The sequence below is a fragment of the Suncus etruscus genome, chromosome 14 (assembly GCF_024139225.1).
Source record: "Suncus etruscus isolate mSunEtr1 chromosome 14, mSunEtr1.pri.cur, whole genome shotgun sequence".
Taxonomy (NCBI): domain Eukaryota; kingdom Metazoa; phylum Chordata; class Mammalia; order Eulipotyphla; family Soricidae; genus Suncus; species Suncus etruscus.
Window position 1 is genome coordinate 51463423 of NC_064861.1, and position 12955 is coordinate 51476377.

The following is a 12955-nucleotide window of genomic DNA, read 5'->3' on the forward strand; positions in this document are numbered from 1 at the left end:
AGGAGATCACGACAGATATTGCAAAGATCCAAAGGGTAATCAGAGACTACTTTGAGAAACTTTATGCTACTAAACATTAGAACCTAGAAGAAATGCCCAAGAAATTCTTGGGCACTTATAACCTTCCACGGTTAAGTAAGGAGGATGTAGCATATCTAAACACCCCCATCACTATGGAGGAAATTGAAACTGTAATCAAACATCTGCCTAAAAAGAAAAGCCCAGGCCCAGATGGATTTACTAATGAATTCTTTCAAACCTTTCAAGAGGAGCTACTACCAATCCTAGCCAGGCTCTTCCATGAAATTGAAAAAACGGGAACACTCCCAAACAGCTTTTATGAAGCCAATATCACCTTGATACCAAAACCAGACAGAGATGCTGCCAAAAAAGAAAATTACAGACCAATATCCCTGATGAATGCAGATGCAAAGATCTTCAACAAAATCCTGGCAAATAGGATCCAATGCATCATCAAGAAGATCATTCACAGGGCTGGTGAGATGGTGCTAGAGGTAAGGTGTCTGCCTTGCAAGTGCTAGCCAAGGAAGGACAGTGGTTCGATCCCCCGGCGTCCTATATGGTACCCCCAAGCCAGGGGCAATTTCTGAGCGCTTAGCCAGGAGTAACCCCTGAGCAACAAACGGGTGTGGTCCAAAAAAACCAAAAAACCAAACCAAACAAAACAAAACAAAAAAAAAGAAGATCATACACTACGACTAAGTAGGTTTCATCCCAGGAATGCAAGGATGGTTTAACATCCATAAATCTATCAACATAATACAAAACATCAACAACAAGAAAAATAAAAATCACGTGATCATATCAATAGACGCAGAGAAAGCATTTGATAAGGTCAAACACCCAAACTCTCAGCAAGATGGGAATGAAAGGAACCTTTCTCAATCTAGTTAAAGCCATCTACCATAAGCCAATGTCAAATATTATCCTCAATGGAGGAAAAATTGAAAGCCTTTCCTCTAAATTCTGGTACAAGACAAGGTTGTCTGCTCTCACCACGCCTCTTCAACATAGTACTGGAAGTACTTGCTATAGCGATCAGGCAAGAAAAAGATATCAGGGGCCGGGAAGGTGGCGCTAGAGGTAAGGTGTCTGCCTTGCAAGCGCTAGCATAGGACAGACTGCAGTTCGATCCCCCGGTGTCCCATATGGTCCCCCCAAGCCAGGAGCGATTTCTGAGCAGATAGCCAGGAGTAACCCCTGAGCGTCAAATGGGTGTGGCCCCAAAACAAAACAACAAAAAAAAGATATCAAGGGAATCCAGATAGGAAAGGAAGAAGTCAAGCTCTCACTGTTTGCAGATGACATGATACTCTACTTAGAAAACCCTAAAGACTCTACCAAAAAGCTTCTAGAAACAATAGATTCATATAGCAAGGTGGCAGGCTACAAAATTAACACACAGAAATCAATGGTCTTTCTATACACCAATAATGATAGGGAAGAGATGGACATTAAGAAGGCAATCCCATTCACATTAGTGCCACTCAAACTCAAATATCTTGGAGTCAACTTGACCAAAGATGTGAAGGACCTATACAAAGAAAACTACAAAGCCCTGCTCCAAGAAATAAGAGAAGGCACACAGGGGCCGGAGAGATAGCATGGAGGTAAGGCGTTTGCCTTTCATGCAGGAGGTCATCGGTTCGAATCCCGGCATCCCTTTATGGTCCCCCGTGCCTGCCAGGAATAATCCCTGAGCACTGCCAGGTGTGACCCAAAAACCACAAAAAAAAAAAAAAAAAAAAGAGAAGACACACAGAAATGGAAACACACACCCTGCTCATGGATTGGCAGGATTAACATCATTAAAATGGCAATACTCCCCAAAGCATTATACTGATTTAATGCAATCCCTCTAAAGACACCTATGACATTCTTCAAAGAAGTGGATCAAACACTTATGAAGTTCATCTGGAACAATAAACACCCTCGAATAGCTAAAGCACTCCTAGGGAAAAGGAATATGGGAGGCATTACTTTCCCCAACTTCAAATTGTATTACAAAGCAACAGTTATCAAAACAGCATGGTATTGGAATAAAGACAGACCCTCAGATCAGTGGAATAGGCTTGAGTTCTCAGAGAATGTTTCTCAGACATACAAGCACCTAATTTTTGACAAAGGAGCAAGAAATCTTAAGTGGAGCAGGGAAAACCTCTTCAACAAATGGTGCTGGCAGAACTGGTTAGCCACATGCAAAAAAATGAACATAGACCCCCAGTTAACACCATGTACAAAGGTAAAATCCAAATGGATTTAAAGACCTTGATATCAGACCTGATACCATAAGGTATATAGAACAACACGTAGGTAAAACACTCCATGACATTGAGACTAAAGGCATCTTCAGGAAGAAAACTGCACTTTCCAAACTAGTGGAAGCAGAGATAAACAGATGGGAATACATTAAGCTGAGAAGCTTCTGCACCTCAAAAGAAATAGTGTCCAGAATACAAGAGCCACCCACCGTGTGGGAGAAATTGTTCACCCAATACCCATCAGATAAGGAGCTAATATTCAAAATATACAGGGCACTGACAGAACTTTACAAAAAAAAAACAAAACATCTAATCCCATCAAAAAATGGGGAGAAGAAATGAACAGACACTTTGATAAAAAAAGAAATACAAATGGCCAAAAGGCACATGAAAAAATGCTTCTCATCACTAATCATTAGGGAGATGCAAATCAAAACAATGATGAGATACCATCTCACACCACAGAGATTGGCACACATCACAAAGAATGAGAACAATCAGTGCTGGCAGGGATGTGAAGAGAAAGGAACTCTTATCCACTGCTGGTGGGAATGCCGTCTAGTCCAACCTCTATGGAAGTGATATGGAGATTCCTCCAAAAATTGGAAATTGAGCTTCCATTCGACCCAGCTATTCCACTCCTAGGGATATACCCTAGGAACACAAGAATACAATAGAAAAATCCCTTCCTCACACCTATATTTATTGTAGCACTATTCACAATAGCCAGATTCTGGAAACAACCAAGATGCCCTTCAACAGATGAATGGCTAAAGAAACTGTGGTACATATACACAATGGAATATTATGCAGCCATCAGGAGAGACGAAGTCATGAAATTTTCCTATACATGGATGTACATGGAATCTATTATGCTGAGTGAAATAAGTCAGAGGAAGAGAGATAGACACAGGATAGTCTCACTCATCTGTGGGTTTTAAGAAAAATAACAGTCACTTTTGCAACAATCCTCAGAGACAATGAGAGGAGGGCTAGAACTTACAGCTCACTTCAAGAAGCTCACCACAAAGAGTGGTGAGTGCAGTTATTGAAATAACTACACTGAGAATTACCATAACCATGTGAATGAATGAGGGAACTGGAAAGCCTGTCTAGAGTACAGGTGGGGGTGGGGTGGGATGGAGGGAGATTTGGGACATTGGTGGTGGTAATGTTGCACTGGTGAAGGGGGGGTGTCCTTTACATGACTGAAACCTAATCACAATTATACTTGTAATTAAGATGTGTAACCAAAGATATTAAAAAAAAAAGGCATAAGGAGCAGGTTAAGGACACAGCTCAAAGAGTTGGAGCATCTGCTGTGTATGTGGGAGCCTGAACATGTGGAGCCCAGGCACCACATGGACACTGAGAACTGTGCGGGGAGTAGTCCCTGAGCGGTGATGGGGGTGGACCATAACCAACAGGGAAATAAAACCAAGAACAAAAATGACAAGATCCATGAACAGACCATGCATTTAACAGGACATATCTACGGCAAGTCAACACATAAAACATTCATATTAATTATTAAGGAAATGCATATTAATACAAGGATATATGATATTATAAAATCACTCTACTGCTAGGGCTGTGCTATCCAGGAGGGTAGCTCTAGCTATATGTGGCAACTGAACAGTATCTATTTTAGGGGGTTTTCGGGACACAACAAGCAGTGTTCAGGGGCTACTCCTGGCTCCACACTTAGGAATGACCCCTGGCAGTGCTTCATTTGTAGTGCCAAGGATTTGAAGTAGGGTTGGCTGCATGAAAATCAAGTTACACTGCTTATATTCTCTCTTCTGCTCTGCAACTGGACGTTTAAAATGTAGCAAAGAAACTATATTTAAAACTTTGTCTTGTCTTAAGATAATCAGAGGTGGTCAGTGACTTCCATGTTGGATAGGACAGATTCTAAAGAAACACAGGTCAGGTTGGAGAGATAGGGGGAGGGCACTTGCTTTGTGTGTGGCCAACCCAGGTTCAATTCCTGGCACTCTATACAGTTCCCTGAGACCCATCAAAAATTATCCATGAGCACAGAGCCAGGAGTAAACTCTGATCACTGTCAGGTAGTCTAAAGCCAAAGATAAAATACATAAATATCTGTAGGCTTGTTCTAGAACATACAAATATGATCTTGATCTAATTGCACATTCATCCATAAAGCTGGGTGCATGCAGGTCTACAAAATGCAGTTAAGATGAATGCATTGACCAGAGAAAATAGTAAAGCAGATAAGGCAGTTACTCGGATTCAATCGCCAGCATCTCATCTGGTCTCCCAAGCCCACCAGAAATGATCTCTATTCATAGAGGCAGGAAAAAGTCATAAGCACAGAGGCAGACCAAAAACTAAAAAGAAAAGTATAAATAAAAATTGAGTGCATTATTGCTGCACAAACACACAATGATTCAGAAACATTCTGAATTACAAACCAGCTCATGTGTGAATACACATGTATACAATATACATATATATAAATGAAATCATTTTTATAAAACTCAAAAACATTCATGCTGTTATTTGGATGATGATACTTCCAAAGGTAGCCAGGCAATATAAACAAAACTAAAAAATCTCAGACCCAAAAGTAAATAAAAGTGGGGCTGGAATAATAACATAGCAGTATAGGGCATTTGCCTTGCATACTGCTGACTCAGGACAGACTCGGAGTCGATTCCCAGCATCCCATGTGGTTCCCCGAGCCTGACAGGAGTGATTTCTGAGTACAGAGCCAGGAGTAAGCCCTGTGCTGAGGGTATTGCCCCCCTCCAATCAAAAAAAAAAAAAAGCAAATAAAGACAAAAGAATGATAAATTGGATTTGGGAGTGGTGTGAAGACAGCAAGGCAGGAGAATGGTATGAGGAAAAAAAAACAAAGAACAGGTTCAACATTACACAGAATGTCCTGGATTGAAAACTGCGATGGATCCGCAGGTGCTTCAATTTATCCTGCTTCATTACCCAGCTACACATCAGGCATCAAATTTTCACCAGGAATCAGAAACATCTAAGGAATTAAAAAATTACACTCCCAGGACATCAGTGCAATCTTACTGAATTGGAATTATTGTCGGGCTGCAAACAACAATATTAACAAATTCCCAAATGGTTCTAATGCATCTAGTGCTGGGTCTGTTAGCAAATTCTGCCCCAGAAGACTCACTTAACACCTTGCTACACAAAGCAACAATGATGCAGTTTCAAAACCCAAGAAGTGTTTATGTTGCAGCCCCCAGAAGCTAACGGAGTGCTTGGGAAAGATGATGTAAGGCCTGTGGGAGGTGGGGCAGACAGTATTATTTACCACTGCCAGAGCAAACACTGCCAAGAGGAAGCTGGCTGCCTAGTGAGCCCTTTCTTGATGTGGTTCAGTTCAACAGACCCACATTCAGATTCTGAAAAGACACACTAGGGTCAGGTATGGAAACTTCTGAAAAAACTTTAAGGAAGTTCATGGCTCAAGTAACTGGCCCTTTCCAGCTACTGACCTTTCTCCATCCTGCTGCTCTACCATGATGGTATTTCTTTCGGATAAGCAGTGTGCCAGGAACATCTGCAGCAGATGGTGTGCCCAGCCACAGACTGCAACTCCCCACTCCTTCAAACCCCGGGGCTGCTTGCCAACATACCACACTGATTTCCCTAATAGACTCAACTGCACTTGAACTTAACTTCATTTCGCCCTTGGTATGCTCAGCCATCTCCAAATGCCATTTTAAAATTGAGAGGGAGACTCTATTTGAAAAAAGAACTGTCACAAACCTCAAGGCAAGGCTGGAATGATCAGAGCAGGCATGGGGCACTTGCCTAGCATGCAGCTAACCCTGGTTCAAATTCCAGCTCCTGTGAATGGTTTTTCAAGCCCACCAGTGAGTGAGTAAGCCCTGAGCACAGAAAGGAATGACCCCCTAACAAAAGCAACAGAGCTCAGCCAATACTATAACCCAGCCCTACTAGTCCATCTTCCAGGCCACAGTCATGCCCATCCACAGTCATTTCCCCTGCAGGGATGTTCTCTGCTTTGTCTACCTCACTAAGTCCAGATCAGTCTATGTAAATCACCATACCTCACCAATACCGCAGAGTTTCCCTCATAAGAGCACACCCACTCTCTCCAAACAAAATTACAGAATTTTGTTTTGTTTTGTTTTTGTTTGGGGGACACACCAGTAATGCTCAAGAATCACTTGTGGCAGACCATATGGGAAGTTGGGGATTGAACCCTTGTAGGCCCATGCTCCAAACTCGACTCCCACTCTCCAATTACTCTATACCTCTGGACAAAGTTTCTGAACCTCTCCAATGTCAGTTTCTTCATCTGTGAAAGAAACAAATTATGTCGAGAAAACACTCAATACAAGATCCCAATGACCAGAGACAAGGTCAAAGGCTGCAGAAGACCCCAAATCTGCTTTGGTGCAGGACGCCACCAAAGGCATTTCAACAAGGTTTCGGCTGAGTTAACATTTTGCTTTGACTATGCTCAAGTTGGCACTTGAGAGCCACACAGTGAGGAAGAAGGGTTACACTTGGTGAGTGCTGGCTGACCTCTTATGCTTCACGGCGCCTGCCAACAGCTTGGCCTGGGAGAATTTATTCTTGGTTTCTACGGGTTTCACAGCCAATTTCTTCTCCACTTCCTTCTTGCTGTCTGAAGCAATTCCAACTTTGCTGAGATTACTGTGAGTTACAGGTTAAGGGTCAAGATTGGTAAAAAGAAGAGCAGGACAAAAAAGAAGTCATGAAGAGGAAGACAAATATAAGCCACTGGGACTCCTAGTATACTAGTACTCACAATTCTTTACTATGAAATTTTAGGTTTCCAAATGTCGACCAGAGAACTAGCACATAAGTTTAAAAAAAAAGGCTAAAAATTACTGGTTTAGGCTACTTTCAAAAGACACCTTTAAAGATTTTAAAGAGAAATAAAGGTGACCACAGGGAAGATGGCAGAAGTTCAAATTAACATATAATTTCCTCCTCTGTTTTTTGTCTTGTTTTGTTTTGTTTTTTTGGTTTTGGGGCCACACCCGGTGACGTTCTGGGGTTACTCCTTGCTATGTGCTCAGAAGTCATTCCTGGCTTGGGGGACCATATGGGACGCCGGGGGACCAAACCGTGGTCCATCCAAGGCTAGCGCAGGCAAGGCAGGCACCTTATTTCTAGCGCCACTGCCCGGCCCCATAATTTACTCTTCTGATTCTTAATGGAAACCTGAGTATATCTATTACTAAAGAGATATAGCAAGCTTGAAGGGATGGAGTGGGTGGGGGGACTCAGTGAATAACATGAGGTATCTTCCCTAAAGATATTAAAAAATTGTAGAGCAGGGCCAGAAAGATAGCATGGAGGTAAGGCGCTTGCCTTTCATGCAGAAAGACGGACGGTGGTTCGAATCCCGGCATCCCATATGGTCCCCCATGCCTGCCGGGAGCGATTTCTGAGCACAGAGCCAGGAGTAACCCCTAAGTGCTGCTGGGTGTGACCCAAAAACCAAAAAAAAAAAAAAAAAAAAAAATTGTAGAGCATTTTCTTTTTCTTTTTTTTTCTTTTTTTTTTTTTTTGGTTTTTGGGCCACACCCGGTAACGCTCAGGGGTTACTCCTGGCTATGTGCTCAGAAGTTGCTCCTGGCTCGGGGGACCATATGGGACACCGGGGGATCGAACCGCGGTCCGTCCAAGGCTAGCGCAGGCAAGGCAGGCACCGCCCGGCCCCTGCATTTTCTTTTTCTTTTCCCTCCCTCCCTCCTTCTCTCCCTCCCTCCCTTCCTTCTTTCCTTCCTTCCTGGCCACACCCGGTGGCACTCAGGGGTTACTCCTGCCTCTATGCTCAGAAACCACTCCTAGCAGGATCAGGGGACTAACTGGGATAACATAGATCGAACCCGGGTCATATAGAGTATCTTCTTTTTGGTTTTTGTAGTGCTCAGGACTTATTCCTAGCCGTGTTCAGGGGATCATATGAAATACTGAAGATCAAACTTAGTCACACACATGCAAAGGTCTTATCCATTGACTACCTCTCTGGCCCCATGCAGAATGTTTTTTTTGGGAGGGAATATTCAGGCGATGCTCAGGACTTACCCTGGCTCTTAGCTCAGTAAAAGGAACCATATGGGATGCCAAGGATTGAATCCACTGTAAAGCCACATACAAGCAACTGTCCTACCCACTGTACCATCTCCCTAACCTGCAGTGTTCTTTTATTTGGGGGGGGGGGTGTTGGGTCACACGCAGCAGGACTCAGGGGTTTCTCCTGACTTTTCACTCAGAAATTGCCCCCAGTAGGCTCAGGGGACCGTATAGAATGCTGGGATGGATTCAAACCACCATCCTTCTGCATGCAAGGCAAATGTCTTGCTGCTGTACTATCTCTCTGGCCCCTGCACAATGTTCTTATAACTATCAATGGCATTCAATTTTAAGCCATCACAGAAGACACTTATTCTATCAATGGGTGAAAAATCAACATCAGAATCACTTCTTTTTTTGTTTTTGGGCCACACCCAGCTGTGCTCAGGGGTTACTCCTGGCTATCTGCTCAGAAATAGCTCCTGGCAGGCACGGGGGACCATATGGGACACCGGGATTCGAACCAACTACCTTAGGTCCTGGATCGGCTGCTTGCAAGGTAAACACCGCTGTGCTATCTCTCCGGCCCTCAGAATCACTTTAAAGCTGTTACAAAAGGTAAAATTCCTCCTCTGTCCCAAACTACTTATCCAGAGGCCCAGGAGCCTGTTTTCAATACTCTACCAAGGTGATTTTCTAAGAAACCCTTATGTGTTTTTAGTGAGAAACACACCAAAAATCTGTTTTTAAAAGCACAGTTTTCAACCAAAAAAACAGTAAAGGAGTTAGGATACACACCTTGTATATGGTCAAACCCAGTTCCAACTCCAGTTTAGTCTAGTTCAGTTCAACACAAACAGGCATGGCTCCCAAACATACAAATAAAAGTACTGGGGCTGGAGCGGTGGTACAAGCAGTCAGGCATCTATCTGCCTTGCCCGTGATAGCCTAGGACAGATCCCCCAGCATCCCAAATGTTTCCCCAAGCCAGGAGCGATTTCTGAGTGCATAGCCAGGAGGAACCCCTGAGCATCACCAGGTGTGATCCAAAAGCCAAAAATAAAGTACAAGCAGTTTGCTTATGATGCTACATTTTTCATACCTGATGTTATCTGGCCTGCAAGATTTGTCTTTTGTCTTGCTCATTTCATCAGTAGTACCCACTTCTTCCTCAATCTTTTCCCTTGTATACTTTCACTTATAATGTGTTAGGGTATAGTACGTATTTCTATTTAAGATTCCTAATTAAATGCGGTAATTCCATTCTGGAACAATAGTGACATCTAGTGCCCAAAAAATCTTAGAAGTGAAAATTGCTGGCCTCACCAAAAGTCTGGGCTACTTATTTATGGTTCTGAATACTGGAAAAAACTTGGTACCAGAAATAAGGAAATTCTCCCCACCCCACTCTGGCTTTTGAACCACACTTGGTGGTATTTAGGGCTTACTCCTGGCTCTACACCTAGGGATCATATGGAAGACCATATGGAATGCTGGGTATGAAATCTGGGGCAACCACAGTCTAGGTAAGTACCTTATCTGCTGTACTATCTCTTTGGCCCCAGAAATGAGGAAATTCTAATTCTGATCAGTCTTCAGACACTAACTCCGTCCTTATGTACACCTTAATAATATGTGTGGTATTCAGAGGGGATAACATGTTAGTATATTTCTGAGCTTCTGCAGTTTAGTACTTTTAAGATCGTCCTGGAAATAGATATTACTTTGAATCACATCTAAACCACAAACAATTTTCCCCTTAAGTCTCTCATTTCCCTAAAACACTTCAAATATAATCACAGGTTAAAAAAAAATCACAAGAAATTCATTAAGTTTTAGTCATTTTTTAAAAAGAAAACATCACAGTTTGGGAGCTGGAGAGATAGCACAGCATGTGTGCATTTGCCTTGAATAAGGTCAACCCGGGTTTGACCCCCAGCATCCCGTATGGTCCCTGAGCCTGCCAGGAGTGATTCCTGAGTATAGAGCCATGAATAACCCAGTGCCACTGGGTGTGGCCCAGAAAACAAACAAACAAATAAAAATCACTTTTTTTTTGCTTTTTGGGCCACATCCAGTGACTCAGGGGTTACTCCTGGCTATGCATTCAGAAATTGTTCCTGGCTTGGGGAACCATATGGGACACTGGAGGATCAAACCGTGGTCTGTCCTAGGTTAGCATATGCAAGGCAAAAGCCCTACCACTTATGCCACTGCTCCAGTTCCAAAATCACATTTTTTAACACACATAATAAGCTTAAGCTAAGAGGAAACAAGAGACTTATTGTTTATATGTTATAAACAACAGCTTATTTGCATTCACAGTATCACATCATAAATGTTAGATTATAACAAAGAAGCAAAGCCAATAACCAGCTTCTAATTTAGAGCCTAAATAAACAAATGTGTCTAATTCTTCTATTCCTATCTAACCCCTCTTTGGCTCCATGCATGCTTGTTGGAATTAGTTAGAAGGTCTGTTTTTCTTCAAATAAAATTTTCCCTAGACAATCAGAACTTTCCAAGTTCCTAATAAAAGCCTATACCCCTGGCACTTCTTCAGTGTTGGACTATCATGTTCCCAGCACTGAAAACGTTTTTGTTGTCTTTCACAGCTGCCCCTTAATTCTTTCCTTTGAACTGAAAACCCAAGAGCATCTTACAGTGATACCAGGCCCCACAGTTGGTCTTATTTTCTAGATCACCAAGTTAAGCACATAAAATAAGATAAACTTAAGTGAGTGTATTCCATGGAGAAACAAGTCCACTGTCTAAATTAATGCAATACATAAGCCTGTCCTTCTTTGCACATATGCACACAATATTACTGAGGGGTAGCCAGAGGGCAGGTTCAAAAGTGTCCTATCCCGTCCTTCAGTTAGGACTACAGTCTGTGACTTTCTAAACACTCAAATCTTTTTGTTGTTGTTGTTGTTGGCTTTTGGTTTTTGGGCCACATCTATTGACACTCAGTGGTTACTCCTGGCTATGTGCTCAGAAATCGCTCCTGGCTTCGGGGACCATATGGGATGCCAAGGATCAAATGTAGGTTCATCCTGAGTCAGCTATATGCAAGGCAAAAGCCCTACCACTATGCTATCCAGCCTCCAAATTCATATCTTAATACTGCATACAGAGCTGGGAATGAAAACCAGGACTTTTTTTTTTAAGTGAAGCAAGATCATATTTATTGAATGAAACTTCAAAAGATGGGAAGCAGGGGGAGCGATAGTATAGCAGGCAGGATGCTTCTTTGTATCCCATACAGTACCCTGAATCCACCAGGAGTGACCCCTGAGCAGCCAGTGAGGCCCAAACAAACACACACACACACACACACACACACACACACACACACAAACATACACACACAACAGGAGAAGAAAGGAATGCACATTCAAAGAACACAGGCTTGAAGATCAAGTAAGAAAGCAAGCAAAGAGACTTAGAAGCAAGCAAAATACATATTCTAGGGAGAACACGGGCTTGAAAAGCAAGACAATAATTGGTCTTTGATAACCAACTGAGAGTAAGTCTTCTGAAACCAAGCTGTCACCTGGTCTCAATTATTGTCAGTCATGTCACCTTCTACTACATTATTTGAATGTAAGCCAAGTCCCTGAGAAACTATCTAAATTTTCTCCCATGTGTGTATATGCTATGTAAGTGTGTGTGCATGCATGAGTGTGTGTGGTGCCAGGACTCAAACCCAGAGGCTCATACATGTAAGGGAAGTACTTCACTGTAGAGTTACATCCCCAGCCATGGTTTTCTTTTTAGAGAACAAATAGGGGGAGAGCATCCACACAGTTCCCCATGATGGCAAATTATGCAGCTGAGTTCCCCAATTTGGGGAAATGGTTGGAATCAGCTAATCCAGAGTGCACTGGATAATAATACCTGCCATGGGAGAACCACCTTCGTACTCGCAGTATTTCCCCTGCCAGATTAAGTCTGCATGACTCTCTGATGAGGTCTAGTGTTTATCCTCTACAGGGAAAAAAAAAACAAAAAACCAAAAAAACAACCCAACACATCAATTAGCACCCATTATCAACCTAAGGCAGTAAGTTTGGCCACTCACAATAGTGAGCAACCAACATATAATCTTGAATACCCAAATCATCACCAGATGATAAAGAGCTAGTGACTGTTTCACATCTCCTATGAGTAATTTGTTTATTCACATATAAACTGAGAAACTACTATGCAAGCACTATAGTGGGGAAGTAAGTACAGACCAAGTCCTCCTTTATATGGAGTATACATTCCAGCAGGAAAGTAAGTGGATGAAGATTTCAGGTAGTAGATAAGATGTGCCATAAAAAAACCAACACATAGGGGCTGGAGAGATAGTACAGAAGAATAGAATGCCTGCCTTGCAAGAGGCCCACCTAAGTTCAATCCTCAGCACCAAGCAGTGTCCCTGACACCTGCCAGGAGTGATTCCTGAGAACAGAGTAAAGGTTAAGCCTTGAGAAAAGCCAGATGTGGTCCAAAAATTAAAATTAAGAAGAGAGAGATAGTGGCCAGAGAGATAGAAAGGCATTTGCCTTTCATGCAGAAGGACGGTGGTTCGAATCCCGGCATCCCAT

General features: G+C 42.5%; 1 protein-coding gene across 1 annotated transcript in view; it reads right to left on the minus strand.

Annotated features, from left to right (window-relative positions):
• Window positions 1-12955, minus strand: part of PSME3IP1 (proteasome activator subunit 3 interacting protein 1) — a 45824-nt gene that overhangs the window by 27398 nt on the left and 5471 nt on the right. The window contains exon 4 of the mRNA XM_049786153.1: window positions 6837-6969. Coding sequence (XP_049642110.1) covers window positions 6837-6969 — 133 coding nt within the window. The remainder of the gene's footprint in view (window positions 1-6836; window positions 6970-12955) is intronic.